Consider the following 22,570-nt stretch of genomic DNA (forward strand, 5'->3'; position numbering starts at 1 on the left):
TCATGGTCTGAGAGTCCCTCAGGTGCCTTTTGGCAAACTCCAGGTGGGCTGCCATGTGCCTTTTACTAAGGAGTGGCTTCCGTCTGGCAACTCTACCATACAGGCCTGATTGGTGGATTGCTGCAGAGATGGTTGTCCTTCTGGAAGGTTCTCCTCTCTCCACAGAGGATCTCTGGAGCTCTGACAGAGTGACTATCGGGTTCTTGGTCACCTCCCTGACTAAGGCCCTTCTCCCCCGATCGCTCAGTTTAGATGGCCGGCCAGCTCTAGGAACAGTCCTGATGGTTTCGAACTTCTTCCACTTACAGATGATGGAGGCCACTGTGCTCATTGGGACCTTCAAAGCAGCAGAAATTTTTCTGTAACCTTCCCCAGATTTGTGCCTTGAGACAATTCTGTCTCGGAGGTCTACAGACAATTCCTTTGACTTCATGCTTGGTTTGTGCTCTGACATGAACTGTCAACTGTGGGACCTTATATAGACAGGTGTGTGCCTTTCCAAATCATGTCCAATCAACTGAATTTACCACAGGTGGACTCCAATTAAGCTGCAGAAACATCTCAAGGATGATCAGGGGAAACAGGATGCACCTGAGGTCAATTTTGAGCTTCATGGCAAAGGCTGTGAATACTTATGTACATGTGATTTCTTAGTTTTTTTATTTTTAATAAATTTGCAAAAATCTCAAGTAAACTTTTTTCACGTTGTCATTATGGGGTGTTGTGTGTAGAATTCTGAGGAAAAAATGAATTTAATCCATTGTGGAATAAGGCTGTAACATAACAAAATGTGGGAAAAGTGATGCACTGTGAATACTTTCCGGATGCACTGTATATAGTCTTTAGAATAAGCTTACGAAAAGTTAAAGATGTCAAAGATGAATGTCCTAGGATGCTTGTGATCTAGCCCTCGAACTTGTTCATGAGATGTTTTCCTGACGATCAGATGGAAACATTCTGTTCTCTTCTTCCGCTGCTCTTCAGACGAGACATATTTATTATAAAATTTCCAAGGCAGTTTCGCAACACGTGATTATTACATACTCTGATTAGTTGGCTGTCAATATGATAGATGAAATTGCTTAAACTTTTTAATCTATTTGAATATGTCCATTTTCCTAAGCAATAAAATTTTTGATGTTTTAAGAGCCTTTCTTTCCCAAGCTGTAAACCAGTTTAGTCCCGGTGCCCTTCCCTTCACAAGTGATGAAATCATCAATACAGCTTGAGGCATCTCCTGAATTCCTGCTCAGTTCAAACAAATGGTACTGTGATTGATATTAGTATAATTCAGGAAAATAGATTGCCTTGATGTTAAATGGCCCATGCAAGTGTCTTGTATTTAAGTTCAAGTGGTACTGTTGTACTCAAGTGATACTGTGATTGATATTAGTACAATTCTGGAAAACAGACTGCCTTGATGTTAAACTGCCCATACAAGTGTCTTGTATTTAGGTTCACCTGTTTTTTGTCTTGAGCAAAATGTAATGAAAATATATAGTTGGACAAAATTTACAGATTTTGCACACCACAACAAGTGGCTACAAGGATTACATTTTATTTTATATGTTTAAATCAGTAGTAGAGTAATTTAGCGGATGACTATGCCTAACAGGATGCATATCTAGACAGAAGAGATGCCATTCTGTGTTGATGTAGGGGACACACAAATGCACACATACAGATAGATTGATTTCAATAAAGAAGCTAAAACTATGCTTCTAAATTTTACTCTGCATACTGGTTGTTATCTATGATCACTTGAACAATTGTTATGGAGATCGAATACAAAGAATGTATTTACAATAAATAGAAGCAGTATATCTGCTCATCTTTCCTTCAATCAACACTGCAAGAACAACTAGCCGTTTGCACAATACTCTACAAATGAACTAGCAACCACACAGTGGTTCTCACCTTTGTCTGAATGACCTGTACTGCCACTTTCAGAAACATCAAATACATACTGTTAACTTGATGGAGGAGAACATGACCACTTTTCTGCAGTGGAACCACTGGTATGCTTTGACACTGTTTTAGTTGTTATTGTCATTCTGTTCACACCATGAAATAAAATACAATCATTAAACAATTCCTTTTATATCACTTGTGGCTGTGTGCCTAGGCCATCTTTGCCGTTTTTCAGCCAGTGTAGATTTGGAAACATATTTCATTTGTGGAATTGTATTTCCTTTTTTTATTGATTTTAATTAGAAACAGATAACATTCAATACAGTCAAGTCAAATTAAATAAGTCAAAGAAAAATTCAACCCCCACCCAAGAGAAAGAGAGAGGAGCCAGCATCCAAAGCTGCTTTCCTCTATAGAGTGGAATTGTATTTCTAAACTGGCATTCTACTGTTGTGTTGTTTCAGACAAGAAATTCAAACCAAATATCATGGAGGCATTTCTGAAAAGGGTTGAAAGTTACACATAAGGTGGATATTATGAGGTTAGCAACAACCACTGGGACAAAGACTGGTGATGAGTCAAAAAATGTTTACCCAAGTACAATGGCATTGCTTAGGATATATAAGACATGAGAGGCTGAAAGGGAGTTGAAAATTGTGTACCCAAGTACACTTTCTTTGTTAAGGATTTATAGAGCATTTATTATGAACAATGGCTTTAAAATGTCAGTTAAGTGTGTTTAAATTTAAAAGATATTTGTATATAATTTTCTAAAATTGTTTATTTGATGGGCGGCACGGTGGCGCAGTGGGTAGCGCTGCTGCCTCGCAGTTGGGAGATCTGGGGACCTGGGTTCGATTCCCAGGTCCTCCCTGCGTGGAGTTTGCATGTTCTCCCCGTGTCTGCGTGGGTTTCCTCCGGGCGCTCCGGTTTCCTCCCACAGTCCAAAGACATGCAGGTTAGGTGGATTGGTGATTCTAAATTGGCCCTAGTGTGTGCTTGGTGTGTGGGTGTGTTTGTGTGTGTCCTGCGGTGGGTTGGCACCCTGCCCAGGATTGTTTCCTGCCTTGTGCCCTGTGTTGGCTGGGATTGGCTCCAGCAGACCCCCGTGACCCTGTGTTCGGATTCAGCGGGTTGGAAAATGGATGGATGTTTATTTGATATCCTTTTTATGGAGCAATTTTTCATTCTTTTGGAAGAGTTAAGTAAACTTGTAGGCATATCTACTTATCTCATTGAAAATTTTGAAAGAACTATTAATCTTTTATATGTGCAATATATGTAGTTAAATAAATTACACCAGTGTTTAACATGATGCATTACTTGTTGGCTGTATATTAATCTATGCCTTTATGGAAATGCAGAAGCCTTTTAGTAAAGGTGTGTATACTTTTGATTTTGATGGTTTATATACCTTTCTGTTACATTAATTCCAAGGTTTTTTTTTCATTATTTGATATGTCATCGATTTCTGAATTCTTAATATGTTTATAGTATATGATTCTTAACCTTTTTTAAAAAAATATTTTATAGATATTAATATTAGTTGTTACTCTGTATTTGCAGTGTTTCTGCAGCAATTTCTGTTATAGAGCATCTAAATACTATGAAGTTCAACTCCCTAAGACACCACTGTGGACACGAGAAGAAGCACGGTATTTAACAACACAATTAACAAAAATGAAATTTCTGTTGTGAGACATAGTTTTGTTCTGTATGCTTTAGTTAGGGAACACACAGTTACATAACACTTTATTTATTAAATAACACTATTTATTTTGGGCCTCATGTTTCTTTTTGTTTTGTGTACCATGGTTTCCCTTGTAACAGGATTTCAAAACCTTGAAATGTCCATAATCAATAAAAGTTTGTCATTTAATTTTAATATTAGCATGTTGTTAAAATATAAGGGGCTACAAAAATGGTCATTCTTAATAAAAGAGGAAAAAAGCGATATAAAATATCACAAATAATGACCTATATTTGTCCAATATATGGGCAAATATTGGAAATATACACATTTTTATTCGAATGCTTTTTTAAGACGTGTTTTTAAAGTAACGTTTTTCTCTTGAGATATCTAAATGATAAACAAACAGAACATGAAAACCACAAAGTGCTTCTATTTAGTAAAATGCTAGTCCACCCCAAAAAACATCTTTGATCTCCTTGTTTCATCTAGGTTTCATTAATTAATTCATGGCATAACAGTCACCAGATACAGCAGATATTGTGGTGAATCACTTGTAGCATAAAGTGACTATTTATTTTGCACACTCAAAAAAACATTTTTTTTTTTTCTTCAATATTTAGACAGTCTTTAGCTAGTAAGTCTTTCTCCAAACTTGCTTGTCAAGACATCTGTGGTTCTAGTTTTCTTTTCCTGTGATAAAATTTTGATTAGTAGGTGGCAACCTACTACCCAAACAACCTTTTAGTGGTTTCTAATGCTGTTGAGGTACTTCTTAGAGAGGTGTCATCAAAAATAATTAAATAATAGTAGAAATACATTATTTAAATAATGTATGCAGTTTATGTTTTCAACAAAAGAATATCAACAAAAACACGCGCAGATTTTCAATTTAATCATATAATAGTAGAAATACATTATTTAAATAATGTATGCAGTTTATGTTTTCAACAAAAGAATATCAACAAAAACACGCGCAGATTTTCAATTTAATCATAATTAAAATAGGCATACCTACAAAAAAAGGCATACATACATTTTTTTTTATTAGAATCAGTTGAATCAATTTAATTTGGGCCATTGTAGGGGGAATAGAAAAGTGTTATTAGTTATATTTATTTATTCAAGGCTTAAAAGGAGTTATGCCCATATTCTACTTGGAATCAGTTTTGATTTACATACTTTAATAGAATTGCATTCAAACACATGTATGTTAGTTTGTGAAATCGTTAAACCACTTTTTTGCATCTAAACCCTCCACATCTCATTCACGCCATTCCTGACTCATTTGTCATGTCCACAAGTTTCTACCTACAGTGGTTACTTCACTTAAGCAGCAGCTACTGTCTTTCATTTTCTGTTTGTCTTGTCATCAGGAGCTAATGAATTTGCAGATGTCCTGCACTGAAAACGGTATTAAGTAGTGCAACAGAAATTTAATTTTTCAGTGTCAAAGAAAGAAATGTGATGAGCCAAAAATCAGAAATTGAGATACCTTTACTAGCAATATGAACATAACCTGTGACTTATCAGTTACTTTTGAGCCTCAACATAAGTTCACTAAAATTCCATTTTTTTCATTTTCGTAACAGTGTTTGCCTCTTTCCCCAAACTCAAGCACTAAGCTTGCAGTCTAAACCAACCACAATGAAGCAAAGGCCGAAGAAAAACTAAAATCACAAAACTAAGGGGAGGGGAACCATGAACACCCCTGCCCAAAAAATTAGAATAGCATTCTTTTAAAGATTTAATTTTACAAAGATTAAAAAAAAGCAAAAAATAACAAGCAGGTATTCCACAAAAACAAAACCTAAAGCAAAAAAAGCTAGTCCGTGATCTAAAAATCATACTTCTTAAACCAAGCCAAAGTGTAGTGTACCAACAAAAATCAGCAAAGAAGCAACACTTACAAAACGTACTTGACAAATCAGATTGATGAACAGCAGTAATGTATGCAAAAGAACAGAAAAACGTAATAAATACAAAAAATGATGAAATGTTTTAAGGATAACAATAAGATAAAAAGAAAATACAGTAATCCCTCGCTGTATCGCGCTTCGCCTTTCGCGGCTTCACTCTATCGCGGATTTTATATGTAAGCATATTTAAATATATATCGCGGATTTTTTGCTGGTTCGCGGATTTCTGCGGACAATGGGTCTTTTAATTTTTTGTACATGCTTCCTCAGTTGGTTTGCCCAGTTGATTTCATACAAGGGACGCTATTGGCAGATGGCTGAGAAGCTACCCAACTTACTTTTCTCTCTCTCTCTCTCTCTCGCACTGACTTTCTCTGATCCTGACGTAGGGGGATTGAGCAGGGGGGCTGTTCGCACACCTAGACGATACGGACACTCGTCTAAAAATGCTGAAAGATTATCTTCACGTTGCTACCTTCTGTGCAGCTGCATCATGAAGCGACATGCTGCATGGTGCTTCGCATACTTAAAAGCACGAAGGGCACGTATTGATTTTCGATTGTTTGTTTTTCTCTGTCTCTCTCTATCTCTCTCTCTCTCTCTCTTTGTCTGCTCCTGACGGAGGGAGTGTGAGCTGCCGCCTTCAACAGCTTTGTGCCCGGTGCTTCGCATACTTAAAAGCCAAACAACCCTATTGATTTGTTTGCTTTTCTCTATCTCTCTGACAATATCTGCTCCTGACGCGCACTCCTTTGAAGAGGAAGATATGTTTGCATTCTTTTAATTGTGAGACGGAACTGTCATCTCTGTCTTGTCATGGAGCACAGTTTAAACTTTTGAAAAAGAGACAAATGTTTGTTTGCAGTGTTTGAATAACGTTCCCGTCTCTCTACAACCTCCTGTGTTTCTGCGCAATCCAATCATGTTCTTTACCAGCTACAATGGCTCCCACTCTCTTCATGTGTAATATACAAATTTGTAGTTAATAAACTTTATAACTTTACACGGGTTAGTCCTAACTTTCTAGTTCAGCTTCTTCACCCTTACTCTCAGTATACACCCAGGCCCTGTAGCACTGGACCATTGCTGGTCCCCCAGAGCAGACACTCTTCTGGAATGACCATTTAATGAAAAGGTCCCCAAACTCTAGAACTGTTTACCCCATGTGACTGTGTGGGTCAGCCCCACAGTACCAGGTCCCACTGGGTGCCTCTTCAACCCGCCACCACCGATAGTCATGACTGGGATGAGGTGAGCAGATGGGGACAAAAATATCAAGCAAGGGAATGGTGAAAAGTGCTTGAGTGCTTTTATTAAAAGACAAACAAACAAAACAGTGTTCAAAAAGTATACTGCACCTTCTATAATAAATAAATGATCCATAGGAACAAAGGGCAAGTGGAGGTTAAAATTCAATCACTAGAAAATCCATTTAAAATAAGGTTAAAGCATAAGCAGGAAACTATCTTTAAATCCAGTGAGCCTCGGTGCTTCTTTAAAAATCTGACTCCTCTTTGGCTTGTCGTCTCCGGACCTTATGGCCCAAGGAGAAGTCCCCCAGCAGGCACAGACAACCTTCTTCACCTGGCCCGTGTTTCCGCTGCCCATCCTACAGCGTGTACGGGGAGCCACCAAGCCCTGCTCTGTGTATACACATAAATTATTATTATTATTATTATACAATATATCTTATTACTTGTGTGAGATACCTTGAAAAAAGCAACAAAGGCTGTTTTTAGAAAAATTCTAAAATAATGGATTGATCTTCGTTTCAGAGGTTTGATTTCTTAAAGTCATCCTTAATGTTGGGAACAAGTGTAAAATGATTTGGAAAATTAAGTGTAAGTAGTTTATGTTGGTTGAAATTCTAGTTAAATAGACTTATCCATTAAATGTTGCATTTCATAAATCATGTACTGATTTAAGTATACAGTAAGTCTTACGGCAGCAAATGTCATAAACCTGACAAAATGACTTCTTGACAAATCTTGTTAGGAAAAGCACCTTTAAAGGGATATACTGTAATAGTGATTAGATTTTGATTATGTTAGTATTATTTTAAAGGAATACTTCACCTAAATTATTTCATATGTTATTTAACCCACGTAGTTTATAGTGATGGCTTAGAAACATTTTTAATCTTATGTTTTCATGCAGAATGAAGAGGAAAATATGTATGATATAATAGAATCCAGTGATGTACAGTGACAAATGATGTGTCAAGCATCCCTGGTAAAAGGAAAAAAAAATCTAGTTTTTTGTTTGGCATAATCCACATGTCAGTTATCTAGTCATATGCTCAGAACGCGTAGATTTTTTGCTATAGTATAGTTAAATAAAAACTTCTGGAGTTATCGCACATCAAAAAAACAGGAAGCCTAAAACCTCATGGGAAAGACCTTTCGTATTGAAGACCTGTCTGTCCCTGTCATTCATTGGTCAAAAGTCCTGTCTTCATCTCAAAAAAATCCTGTGTAATTAACGTGACTTTTTTTTATGGATATTTTTTACATCATTTGGTTCTGTTATATTATAAACTGCTTTCTCTCCATTCAGCATGAAAAAAGATACTTATTTTTCTCAACCATCACTACAAACTACATGGGTTAGGCAACATATAAAAATTATAATTTTTGGATGGAGCATTGCTTTAAGTTGTATCTATTTTTCAAATAACAATGAACAGAGAATTTCAATGACTAGTAAATGCACATATTTATATAAATCAGATTGTTCATTATAATGATATAATACTTTGTGCTAAAATCTGACCTCCCATAAAAAATGAAGTCAGGCCCTGCTCTGAGTATTAATTAGAGGTTTTTAATTGGTTTAATTTTACATAGTTATATTTAATTTCTTTTAGAAACCCAGAAGTGATATTGCTGAAGCAAGGTCAAAGGTATGTTTGCTTATACTTTGCATTTTCATTTTATTAGATGATAATTTTTTTGTTAATTTTTATTAAATAAATCTACAAATAGAAATAATCCAAATAAAATGTGACCATGAAAGCATCTCTCTCTCTCTCTCTCTTTATATATATATATATATATATATATATATATATATATATATATATATAAGAAATGAAGAGTTGTGCAGTGGCCAAGTCAAAACCTGGTTTTGAATCCCATCTAAAATCGGCTTTGCATGCAAGAAATCACTCAAACATCGCACAGCTGAAAAAATTCTGCATGGAAGAATGGGAAAAATCTTTTCCCAGTTAATGTGAGAGACCTGTAGGAAATCCTTCCTTGAGGTTATTTCTGCCAAAGGGAGCTATTCCAGCTATTACTTTTTCCTCAGACAGAAATGGCATATCTGTTCATTTTTTCCTGAATAAATTATTGTAAAGTCACATTTTTAATATTTTTTCCTCCTTTACTTCACCTTTATCTAGTGATACTGTATAAATGAATGTCAAATCTTAATATGTCCATATATTTCAAAAAAGAACAAACATTTCATAGGGTGTGCCTTCTTTTTAACATGACAGAATCACATTTGGAGATTTATATAGTTACCGTTTATACTCGCGTATAATTCGAAAAATTTATGCCTTAAAATTCATTCAAATAAACAGGGTCGACTTATCCACGGGGCAACACAAAAACACAGGTTTTGGATAACAAACATACCATTAGCTGCCATGTGCAACCAGATTTGGAATCAAAAGAACCAAGGCAACGCACGTGATGACGGTAACCGGAAATATACACCCAACATTCATTTGGCACTGGAAGAAGCTTGAAGACCCCACATGCTCTGCATTATCAGCCTACGTATATATTTAATTGCAGTTTATTAGTAAAATAGATCAATATATTAAGTTAAACTTCTTACCGGTACGATCATGAGTTCTGAAAAGAAGATGAGCATCGTATCCTGCATCGTTCAAACTGAAAGTTATTCAGCGTGCTGAGGAAACCAATAATTGTGTGGCTGGCAGAGAGTTTTGCGTTAGCGAAAAACTTGTAAGAGATTGGATAAAAAAATAAGTCTTCTCTACAAGCAATGCCAAAGTCTAAGAAAGCATTGCGTTTTGGACTTTCGCCTTTCAGTGGACTGGAAAAGGACATGAATGACTGGATTGTGGAATGCAGGCAAAATGGATACATTGTGACTCGTTCGTGCATTCGGATATGGGCACTTGGCAAAAGAAGGAAAGTATTTAACGATCGATAGTAAGCCTTTGTTGGAATTTCAAGCATCGTCTGGCTGGTGTACGCAGTTTATGAACACATAAGGGCTGTGCCTTCGTCAGCGAACAAAAATCGTGCAGAAGCTGCCGAAAGATCTAGAAGAAAAGGTCAGTTCCTTTCATAAATTTATTATCAAGCAAAGACAAAGGCATGACTTTGATTTCAGTAACATTGGTAACATGGATGAAACGCCAATGACATTTGATATGCCAGGGAATCGAACTGTAGCAGGTATTGGTGTGAAGACTGTACTTATTAAGACAACGGGCCATGAAAAAACCCATTTCTCCGTTGTCCTCTCTTGCTTGGCAGATGGTACAAAGCTACACCCAACGATAATATTCAAGAGGAAGTCGTTCCCAAAGAACATAAAATTTCCTGCAGGCATTACTGTTCGTGTACACCCCAAAGGCTGGATGGATGAGGCTGGAACGAAATTGTGGCTTCAAGATTTGTGGGCTAGGCGATCAGGAGCAGGGCTAAGAAAACGCCCGTCACTTTTGGTGTGGGACATGTTCCGCACTCATACATCAGAGGATATGAAGGATGAAGCTAGGAAAATGGCGACTACGTTAGCTGTTATTCCCAGCGGATTGACCTCGATGCTCCAGCCATTAGATGTTTGTTTGAACAAGCCATTCAAGGACAGAGTACGCAGCATGTGGCAGCAGTGGATGTGTTCTGGAGAAGTAAAATTAACAAAAGGAGGGAATTTGATGAAACCAGACATTGATTTAGTAGCTAAATGGGTAAAGGAAGCTTGGGACTCAATTCCACCAGAAATGATCAAAACGTTGTTCTTGAAATGCGGCATCAGTAATGCTATGGATGGATCAGAAGATGATTCCGTCTATGAAGACAAAGAATCAGCAGCAGATGATTCAACAGATGGCGACAGCGAAGAGGACGATGTTTATGCTGACAACGTCACGGAAGAAGACTTTCACGTTTTATTTGGACATTCTGATGACGAAGAATCGGACTTTGAAGAAGACACTTAGGGCCACTTTATCATATGTGAGGGACTTGAATACGAATTTATTTGAAATATTCTAACTTTAAGTGAATAAAAAATGTTTTTGGAGTTTTCATTTTGGCTTTCTAAAATTCTTCAAAAACTAAAATGTTGAAAGTCTGGGCCCAGGTACATTGGGTATAATTATGAAATTCAAAGAATTTGATAGCTGTCAAGTTTTACCCTCGACTGATACGCGGGTCATAACAAATTTCGTAATTTTCGGCTTAAAAATATACTCGACTTATCTGCGAGATCGACTAATACGCGAGTATCTACGGTATATATTGTACTGTAAAGCAATTTAAAGCACAAATTGTTGTCATCATTGGTTTAACAGCTGTTTGCCATGTTCATTCAGGTTAGCCAATTGTTCGCCAGATTAATGTTTTCCTCTACGGTCTGCGAACCTGAGCATCCTTTGTAGTGAGACCTTTCTTTTATATCATCTGACACCACCTTCAACCAAGTCTTCTTTGGCCTTCTGTAATGCTTATCGTCTTCACTTCCAACTTTCAAATGCCTTTTAGACATACTGTAGCATGCGTGGTATATAAACGAAAGACCTGTGTGTATGTGTGGAGCAGTCCGCTGTGCTCACGCTCAACCATAGGCACGGGAGTTGGTGTTAATTCTATGGAAGATGTAGAAGCTTATATAAGTATGATTTGCACTTGGGGAGATGGCGCATGCATTCATTTTTAAATTTTATCGGCGCTTGCATGCACCTCACTTCTCATTCAACCCAAGCAGACAAACTCAGCTTTGTGGTACATGTACGTTGTATGTTTACACAATGAGCTACATTATGTTTGCCTGAGAAAGGTTTCCAGCCTGTCCCATTCAATTTGTGCCCCAGCTGCACTCGACTACATGTATGTCTCGGACAAGATACGACCTGTCCCGGCCCACTTAGCTGACTCCTCTGCAAGTTCACCAATATAGTAAAACTGCTAGAGATCTTCGGGTTGTTTTTTGTCCCTAAGACCCCATGCAGCTAGTTGCTCCATAAGCTCAAATCACCATAGTCTCAACTTGGCACAACACCTATTACTTCCACACCAAATCCTTTTTTTATCAGCATTCATTTTCCTCTTCATCTATGACACTCTACATATTCACCTGGTCATTGTCATCTCTGTCTTTTCCAGTTTTACTTCATATTCTGCTTTGATTGGCTCTCCTAATACTAACAAAAGTTGCATATACTTTTCCCTTCATTGACAGAAAGGTTCATTTAAATGCAAGGATAGAGGACAGCTTCAGGAATTTCCTTATGAACCTCTCACCATTTACTATGTCTGCACCTCTGTCTGCACTCAACATGTCAGCCAAAGTAGCAGAACTTTCATACTTTGTCCAAAACAACTTCATTGCTGATATCTGAATTTACACCTACTGTACCAGCATCATGAACCAATTGTACACATTTTCTGGATATCAAGATTGCACTTACTTCCTGCAGACTATCCTTCATATACCTACATCTTTTGTGCAGACACTTCCGACAAATCCATGCAATTAACGAAGGTTCTCTCAACTGTACTGCATACACAACAACTACAACATTTATTTATATAGCAGATTTGCATACAAATGATGTAGCTCAAAGTGCTTTACAAGATGAAGAATGAAAAAAGAAAAATATAAAAATAAGATTAGGCAATACTAAGTAATAAAGAATAAAGTAAGGTCAGATGGACAGGAGGGCTGGAGGAAAAAAAAACAATCTGCAGGGGTTCTGAGGCCACGAGACTGCCCAGTCCCACATAGCTGTGCACCCACTTCTTTCATGCCTTCTGTCTTTTCACCTCTAACCACCACTTTTTTCTTTCCACCATTTCCCTTGAGGCCTTTTGCTTGCTAAAAAATATTTACTTGCTTATTTATTCCAGCCCTTATCTAGCAGAAAACGTAAAGGGTTTGCAAAAGGATTTCCAGGTGGTCTGTAATCTTCTCCTTGGACTTCAGCCATTGCATCTTTTTTTCTAGTACTTGTCTAGTGTAGTGTTTAGCACATATGCAGACCTTATGAGTTACACAGCCTGTATTCTGCTGCTCAAGTTGCAAGTTTTGAGATTTAATGTACTAATGTGTTTCAGTCACAACTGGTTTCCCAGCCATTGCCTAAAGGCATCTGATTTTTTGTGGTTGCAATCTTGTGTTTAGAAGTGAGAGCAAGAATTCAGAGTCATTTATTAATATAGCAAGATAGATAAATTTGTAATCTGCAATCTTTGTGTTTCTATGACTTTTTTCTTTAGGAACTTCAAATCAGTTGCATATGACAGTTTGCCTGTAGCTGCCATGCATGAGCTTATTTCATGGTTCAGCTTGACAACTCTCTTAATATTTACTTCCATCAGTATTTATGATTTCCTACTTGTTCTAAAGCAGGGGTTCTCAAAGTCAGTCCTGGGGGCCCACTGTGGCTTCAGGTTTTTGTTCAAACCAGATTCATAATCAGTGACAACACCAGATCACACTGACATCTTTTAATTAGCTGTTTTTTTCTCGTCTCCATTTCAGTAACGATCCCATCTGGTGAATGACCTCTCTTCTCAATACTAGGGGGCTTCACCCCCTGCTCGCTTCGCTCACCCCTGTGTTTGGTTAATCTGATATACAATGTACATTTCTTTTTTTCTTTAGAATTGTTTCAATTTCATTATTTGCACTTTTACTTTAAAGCTTCATTAAAAACAATTTTGTTTGGAGACACATTGTGACAATGCCCGTAAGTGAATATTGTTTCTGTTTCTCTAATAAATAATCTGACTTTCTGTAATGTTTGTCCCAGTGATTTATTGATTGTCATAGCAAATGCTATTCTCACGGTAAACTGTAAACATTTTAATACGAATGTTGTTTACTCTTTGCCTTTTATTTCTGACCCTGATTTGTCCTGCTATTATTTCAATTACACCTGGCTGTGATGATTAATCACCTTTTGTTTGCGATAATGCGATCTTTTCTATCTTTTTTTTGATACTGTAGCGAATGACATGATAAAGTGTCACAAAAGTTTTACTTGAACAATCGCCGACTTCCTAACCCCAAACACAACTTTCTAGCACCCTCTCCAATGCCCCCCCTTACCGCATCAATCAATACCCCGCTATCAGTCTTCCGTGCTGTACTCTGCCCTTCCTCCATCGGACCTAACAGTCACTTAAAACCAAACAGCCCTCAACCTGGCCGGGACGCTACAATACTTTTGGAATTTACTGCTTTCATATTGTGTACCTTTCTCTGCATGTGTATCGTGCCATCGTTTGTTGGAGCCTTTCGAATTCCACTGCTTTCATAATCTCTTATCTGCTTTTTTCACGTTTCACTCTGGGGCGGGGGGCTCAATCCTCTCTTTTGTGTGTCTGTGTCGTCACCTATGGGCGCGTTGCCTCATTTCTTATTTACGTTAGTTGAGCTCCTTTGTTTTTGAGCCGTGATGCGTTGTAGGCGCTTATTTACGTCAGTTGATCTCCTTTGCTTTTGAGCCGTGAGGCGTAGTGGGTTTGACTATGCTGTGGTTTATGGACGTCTTGGGACTCCGTACATTGTGAGATTTGACTGTGGGGCGGGACGCCGAGGCCTCTTGCATTTGTCTGTGAGTACTCATATTATCGTATTACTGTAATGTGATGATTCACATATGCTGTGGAGTCCGGATCTCTGGGCGGTGTGCCTGCGGTGTGTTAAACACGCGTTGTAGGTGCATGCATAGTCAACTATGCTGTGTGGTGTGGACGGTTAGGGTTCCGTATTGCCTGTGCTCGTTGCTTTATTTCGTATTTTATCTATGGGGTTCTGTACCATCTCGGAGCTCTGCCTGCGGTGTGTTGGACGCGCGCTGTAGGCGCTCTGGGGCTTATGTACCATCTCGGGGGTCTGCCTGCGGTGTGTTGGACGCGCGTTGTAGGCACCCGGACCTTCCGTAATATGTCGGGTTTGACTATGGTGTACTGTGGATGGTTAGGGTTCCGTATTGCCTGTGCTCATTACTTTATTTCGTATTTTATCTATGGGGCTTCTTTCTGTGAGTACTTATAATATTGTATTACTGTAATGTGATTCACATATTCTGTGGAGTCCGGGTCTGTGGGGCTTCCACACCATCTCGGGGTTTTGCTTGCGGTGTGTTAGACGCGCGATTTAGGCGCCTGCACCTTTCGTACTATGTGTGTGGCTGTGTCGTTCGTAGTCTCTCCTGTTTCACTCTGGGGCGGGGGGCTGATTCCTCGTTTCTGTGTGGCGCCTGCGCACTATGTCTCCTGCGTCCATGGGCATGTACCTGTGTCCATATCCGGTTTAGCATTCTCGGTTAGTAATATGGATAACTATGGTTTTTGTCTTCACTACATTACATTCCTACTTTTTTTTGGCATTCTCTCTCAAACATAAATTTGGGCTGAATTGTTTTTCTTTAGATTCTGGTGAGAGAACCAGTTCATCGCAATATGGTAAATGGCCATTTTCACAAGCTGTGTCCAGCAGGGGGTGCATGCTCAATAGGAATTTGTTCTTATTTAAATGTACCTTATAACTTTGAACCTTTATATACAGTATAGTAATCTTTTAGTAGCCATGATTTAAATATTAAGACTAGAGAAAGACTAAAGAAAGGACACATTCCTTATATATGTGTGTATATGCATGTGTGTGTGTATTTATGTGTGTGTCTGTATATATGTATGTATGTGTATATACATATATATACATATACATATACTGTGTATATGTGTATGTGTATATATATATATATATATATATATATATATATATATATATATATATATATATATATATACTGTGTATATACTGTATGTATGTATCCTCACTTGTTCATCATCATCGACTTCACTTGCATTGCAATATCTTTTTCATCCATAAGATGGAGTAGAAAGCTATGAGACAAATTAAGCAGGTACACACTTTTAATTGTATTATATGTAAACTAGCCTCTGCAATTAAGTCTATCTGTTGCAAGTATGCAGAATATATACTTTTCTCATGAATAAAAACAATGTTTTGAATATGTAGAATTGGCCCCACTGATGATCAAAATCACTTATCAGGTTTATAATTAAAGGAGACTAAAATATAGGCAGCATGTTAAGGTACATATTTTCTACAGTCAGTAACATGAAATTGATTAACTTAAGTAAAAAAAAATACACAGGGTCTTCCTGTCTCGTATGTATAACATAATATATTCGGTGTACAAGGTACAGTTTAAAAAAAAAAAAAAGCAATATGCATTTTGAAGCAGTTTAATTATGCTATATGTAATTTTGTTTGACTTTGCAAGGGTTACAACACAATGCTTCATCATCACTTCAGTTTCTGATTGACATACAGTACTAGGGAATTATTCAGATCTGTATGAGTGTTCACAGATGTTACACACACCCAGTTGATCCAAACTTCATGCAAGGTCACCTTGTCTTTAGTTTTTTTTTCATTGAAGCAGCTTGGAGCATAATTAATCACATTTATTTTTTAGCCTATATAATCCAGTTCTGTTTGGGGTATAGCAACATAGGCTTGAAGTTAGAAACCAACACTGGATGGGAAGCCAGCCCTTTGCTTGATACAATCTTGCATTCACAACAATATAAATTTGCCATTTGGTCGAGATTAGAACCCAGGAATCTTGTAGAAATGATGCAGCAGAAGTAACCACATCCTAAAAATATGATTGTAAAGTGATAGGAGACTGTGTGTGTCTGCTAGGCAATTGACTAACCACCATTATGGTGTGTTGCTACTTAAAAATATGTTTATACTGATTACACTTTTTGATCATTTGAATTGTTCTGAAAGCTTTAGTCTTCCCAGTGTTTCCTATAATTTTTTCCTGTAGTGGCACATGTTTTGTGACCAAAATCATCCCAAGGGTTACCGTTATTTTACTAACCACAAACACATTATATCTCATATAGATGCTCAACTGTCCGACGGGGTGGGAACTACTGGAGAAGCTTGTAAAAAAGAAGGTACGAGATTAGCATTCGCAGACACGGAACTTAGTGACCACTTTGGAGGCATTTCCCAGCTCCTTCGCCCTTTTGCCAGCCTCTTTCTGCCTCAGACGCAACTCATATGCCCACTATCCACCAGCCCTGTGAGGCTCGCTAGTGACCGCACACCCAGGAAAGATGGATTTGAGCAGCCTGGCTAGCGATTGTGGAACTGCTTTTATGCCCACTTTTCCAAGTAGTCCGGTCCTCCTAAGACAGGTCTTGACCTCGTTCAGAGCTTGTCCCTCTCAGGTTCAGACCCAAGTGTGCTACACTATTATTTCCAAAGCGCACCACTGTGCCATGGCACACTGGTTGAAAAACACTGATCCATCCATTTTTTCATCCATTCATTTTCGCAACCTGTTTAAATCAGTTGCATGGTTGTAGAGAGTAGGATCATATTTTGACAGAATCAAGTTCAAGGAAACATCACAGGCGTAATATTGAAAAGTAAAACTTGTTTGTTTTTTTCCAAGTGTTTCATATTAATAATACAGGCTCAAACATTATGATTGCCCCTCATATCTTCACCACCAGAGACGTCTGATAATTCAGTAAATAATACTTTACAGTAGTCTAACAGTTTCATGTTTATCTAGAAAGGCACACTGAATACATTACATTATGTCGATATGTATCTAACTTGTCCAGATAACTTAGTTTCTTCTAAAATGTAACACGCTGTCAGAATGGGCATTTTTTCAGTATAACTTGTTTCTTTGCAGCCTTTTAGAAGTTTTTTGCAGACATTTGCCAGAATTTCCTTTTGCTGTAGTTTGAAAATAAAACACTCTGACTGTCTTGGAAAGAAATGACCCCAGACAGACGATTAAACCTAGTTTTAATCATAGTCAAGGGCCCTTGATAAATCACAATTCTCTAAACAGGCTGCTTTCACCATCCCCTAAATGCCCAACATTACAAGCATAAGATGAAGGAGATAAGTGTGAAACACCATTTTCACTATTCATAAAGAGAAAGTGATTATTGATGGGAAGAGAATCTTGTGCCCAAACAAAGAAGAGACACACCACAAAGGTATGTTCAAAATATCATCACCTGTGTTAAAACAATATACGCCTAAGAACTGGGCAGAAACTGCAATGGGTATGAAAAGCCGTCAGCAAGCAATGACTTGGCTGCATTCTGTTTATTTGTTTTCCAGTTTATTTTTTGTTAAACAGCTTTCAATGTAACACTCTAACTGTGCACCCACAACTTGTTCTCTGAGTAGTTAAATAGGCCAGAGCTTCTTAATCTTTTTGTAATTCCATTCCCTTCTGTTCAAAGTCAGTGGAATTGCTTTTGGAATACCAGATTACATCAACAGTGAAAAACCATTAATTCATTCATTTGCAAATGCACTTTAGTAATGTTTAAATTGTTTTGACAGTTTTCCTTTTACTAGGTTTGCTAACTGTGCATGACCTGTGCAAACCATCATGATTTGATGCGAATGAAATAATCAGATAACAGTCAGACACACAAATCCCACCACATATAATTTTAAATAAGTGAAATGGACTGATTGTGTTTACTACTGAGCTGGTGCCCTGTACCAGTGTGGTTCCTGCCTTGCTACATAGCACCTACCTCTGGGCAAAGCAGGTATAGTAAAGGAATAAATACTGTAGATGGAAAGGTAGATTTCTGTGATTTTATTGCTTATAAATTGTACATTTATGTATTAGCCATGAGGGCTTGAGAATAAAATTGAAAATGATTCACAAAAAATGTTTATATAAAAAAGGTCAATTTTTGCATTGCAATATTGTTCATACTGGGTGGTATTTTGTAACATACAAGAAAAACAGAAATAGCAGATTATAAACTGTCAGCTAATAGAATTACTGGTAACAGTAATAAAAATATTTAAACTAATGATAGGTGGGAGGAATTAAGTGGTCAAATTAAAATGCGTGACACTTGCTATAGCAGTGCGATGTCTGGTATCGCATGTGAGACAAGAACCTGATGAGCTAATATGGAATATGCAAGGCACAGTTGGCTTTTTCAAATCAATGGTTGCCTTAGAATAGATCAGCCACACATGATGAAGTTGGCGCACATTCAGTGTTCAGCATTGACAAGCAGGTTCCACATAAATAAGTTTAGTAATTTCAAATAAAACTTTAATTATAACATAAAATGTGCCAGTTAGGTTAGGGTTAATTAACATTGGCGCAACCTTTAAAGAAATGTCCATTTATACTAAAGCAATACAGTAAAATGATTAAAAAACATATTATCTTCTCCTTCAGTATTATTAAATAACAGATTAACTGTTGTCCCAGTGAAAAATAAGTTATTTTATGAAGTGAAGCTATGCTAAATTAAAGAAAACAGTCTAGCTTGAAAAATGCCTTCAACAGTCATGCGAAACCTGCAGCACTCCAAAAATTATCTTGTCAGTTCTTTCCAGAATAATACATCCACATGAATTATAGCCCTGCGCTCTGACCCTCAAAAGTCATTCACATGCACATGGGACTGTTGGTATTCAGGGAAATCTAATTGGGAGAACAAAAAGTTTTTTTTTTCTTCACCTTAAGCTGCTGTCACATTACACAACTTATAGTCATGGGGTGTGTTAGACTTGCCGATAACAGTTGCTGATCTCGTCCCTGGACCATGTTACTTGCTGCCTATGTCATATTTACTAACTGAGAGCTGACCCTTTTTGTGACCACCAATAGCATGCTGCCTAACAGAGTAGACACTACACAAAAGGTTAACAACTGCAGTCTCTGCCCTTTTTTTCTTTTTCCATTCTGTTATGGCACATAAAGTTTCAGACATCAGACAGACAAGCTATTCTTGTGTTTGTGAGGTCCAAAACACCAGTGTTATTTAATTTCCGTTGCTGCATCATGTAAATTAAAGTTTCAAATGACCATTCATTTGTTGTCGGCTCTCATGCTCCTAGAGTGTGCCCCTATGACTAAAGAGAAAATCAAACTTTTTTGATTTTATCAGAGCGAGTCTCAGACTAGTTGAAATGAGTCACTGGGCAACTGGCTTCACAGGAGCACGCAGCCAACTGTCTCCAACTTGCCAAGGTTGTGTTAAAGGAAGGCTACAACTGAAAATCACTGGAAAAGTTGTGTCATGTGATTTCTTCAATGAATTGTGGTGTCATTTTTGATTCCTTCCTTTATATTCTACCCCCATAAATTACATTAAGAAAGTTGTCTTCCATCTCCGTAACATAGCCAGTGTTTGCGCATTCCTCACCTTTTCTGATGTTGATAAACATGTCCATGTTTTTATATCCGCATTGACTACTGTAACCCTTTTATTACAGCTCCAGTTGGTTCAAAACTCAGCTGCAAGAGTCCTTACATAGATGTGCAACAGCAAGCATGTAACACACATCCTGTTCTGCCTTCCTGATTCTTTGCATCATATTGAATTGAATATAAAATTCTATTCCTAACCTGTAAAGCTTTAAATGGCATTGTGCCAGACTATATCAGTAACCTCCTCCATCACTATGCTCCTGTCTGCACACCAAGGAACACTGATTCTGATAATCTCATTGTGCCCCAAACAGAGCTGAAGTCTCTTAACTGACACAGACTTCAGCTCTGTTACACTCTGACTTTGAACATCCTTCCTACATTAATGACATCAACTGACTCAATTTGCTCTTTCAAAAACAACATAAAAAGTTTGTTCAGGAAGGCCTTCAACTTACCTTGACATTCTGACCCTTTCTTTCAGTTTACCCTCTCTGTCCAGGTGCTCAGAACGATTAGTGCTTGTTTAAAAAATTATTATTTGTTCAGGATTTTCTCATTATATATTGTACGAGCTGTATATACCCGGCGTTGCCCGGGGCAGAAGTAACCTAATCGGTCAAACACTTACATATATACCAAAGTAAACCTAATCGGTCAAACAGTTACATATATAAAAAAACCGAACCTAATCGGACAAACAGCTAATCTATATACATAAGCAAACGTAATTGGTCAAACAGTTACATAAATACAAAAGCAAACCTAATCGATCAAACAGCTTCATATATACAGAAGCGAACCTAATTGGTCAAACAGTTATGCATGTGCAGAATGATTTTACAAACATTATGCGTGTTAACAATCATTAAAAAGAAAAGATTGAGGAACTGTTCTATATGTGATGAAGCCACTAATCAGACAGATTTTTTTCAGGACCCAGCTGTTTCATAACTAAACTACTGCCACCCCAAAGTAATGCCTAATAGTGGTTTTTGGGGTAGCTGTGGAATAAAAAGGGTGTTTTTTAGTCAGTAAGAATCTGACACTACCCTTCAGTACGGGCTGAAGGGTGCCTATGTAAGGTTTTACATCCTTCCCGTATGGAAAAAAAAACATACTAAACTTTTTTTTCATCATTACACATAATCTCAGTCAAATGGAAGTACGCATTCTCAATTTATTTTTATCTAATTTTTACTTTTTCACAAAGCCATCCCATGCCAATTTGTATGAATAAACTTTTGCTAGAGAGTTAGCAAAAGTTTATTCATGCACATATTTTAATACGGATAATCTATCTCTAATCAAGGTTCTCATTTTCATTCTAATTTAAAATAATAATAGATACTCATTTTTTTCTTCTGTTTTAGAAAAACCAATCTATGCCACCTACGTCTTCGTCAAGTCAGCTTCATCCAGCTTCATCACATATAGAAGAAGAGTTCCTCAATCTTTTCTTTTTAATGATTGTTAACACGCATAATCTTTGTAAAATTATTCTGCACATGCATAACTGTTTGACCAATTAGGTTCGCTTCTGTATATATGAAGCTGTTTCATCGATTAGGTTTGCTTTTGTATTTATGTAACTGTTTGACCAATTAGGTTTGCTTATGTATATAGATTAGCTGTTTGTCCGATTAGGTTACTTCTGCCCCGGGCAACGCCGGGTATATACAGCTCGTATATATATATATATATATATATATATAGCAAAATACCCGCGCTTCGCAGCGGAGAAGTAGTGTGTTAAAGAGGTTATGAAAAAAAAAGGAAACATTTTAAAAATAACGTAACATGATTGTCAATGTAATTGTGTTGTCATTGTTATAACTGTTGCTGTCTTTTATATATATATATATATATATATATATATATATATATATATATAGATATAGATATAGATATATATAGATATAGATATAGATATAGATATAGATATATATATATATATATATATATATATATTATATATATAATATACACACACACATAAACATTTATATACATATCTACATATACACATGTACATATATATACACACACATACATAAACACACACATAAGACTTACTGAGTGAAACGGGCTTTCATTGACAATCATGTTACGTTATTTTTAAAATGTTTCCTTTTTTTTTCATAACCTCTTTAACACACTACTTCTCCGCTGCGAACATTAACATCATTATCATATGAGAATATGAAGTAATATATAAGAAGCACATTTCATATAAATATAAATTATTAAACAGTAAAATCTTCTTCTGTAATTTGCTACCGTGGCAATTTGTGTGTCTGTCCAGGATTTTAAATGACCTGTAGCTCGCAAACCGTTGCACCTATACACTTGAAATGTGGTACACATATAGTACGTCACGTCTACTATCCGCTTTATGGGTGATGATTGTTTTAGTCTTTTTATCTTTATTTTATTTTATTGTACAATCAAGTCCTATCTGCGCACAGCAGGGCAGCCGTGGGCGGATGTGTATGGTGTATTCACTCGATGTTATCGTGCATTGCGCTGTCAGTGGTATTTTGATAAAAGAATTTGAACAACATATAA

General features: G+C 37.1%; 1 protein-coding gene across 1 annotated transcript in view; it reads left to right on the forward strand.

Annotated features, from left to right (window-relative positions):
- rpap2 (RNA polymerase II associated protein 2) overlaps positions 1–22,570 on the forward strand; it is a 157,745-nt gene that overhangs the window by 15,198 nt on the left and 119,977 nt on the right. The window contains exons 6-7 of the mRNA XM_028811438.2: positions 3,478–3,566; positions 8,387–8,422. Of these exons, the coding sequence (XP_028667271.1) occupies positions 3,478–3,566; positions 8,387–8,422 (125 nt within the window). The remainder of the gene's footprint in view (positions 1–3,477; positions 3,567–8,386; positions 8,423–22,570) is intronic.

The sequence above is a fragment of the Erpetoichthys calabaricus genome, chromosome 10 (genome assembly GCF_900747795.2).
Source record: "Erpetoichthys calabaricus chromosome 10, fErpCal1.3, whole genome shotgun sequence".
Taxonomy (NCBI): Eukaryota; Metazoa; Chordata; class Cladistia; order Polypteriformes; family Polypteridae; genus Erpetoichthys; species Erpetoichthys calabaricus.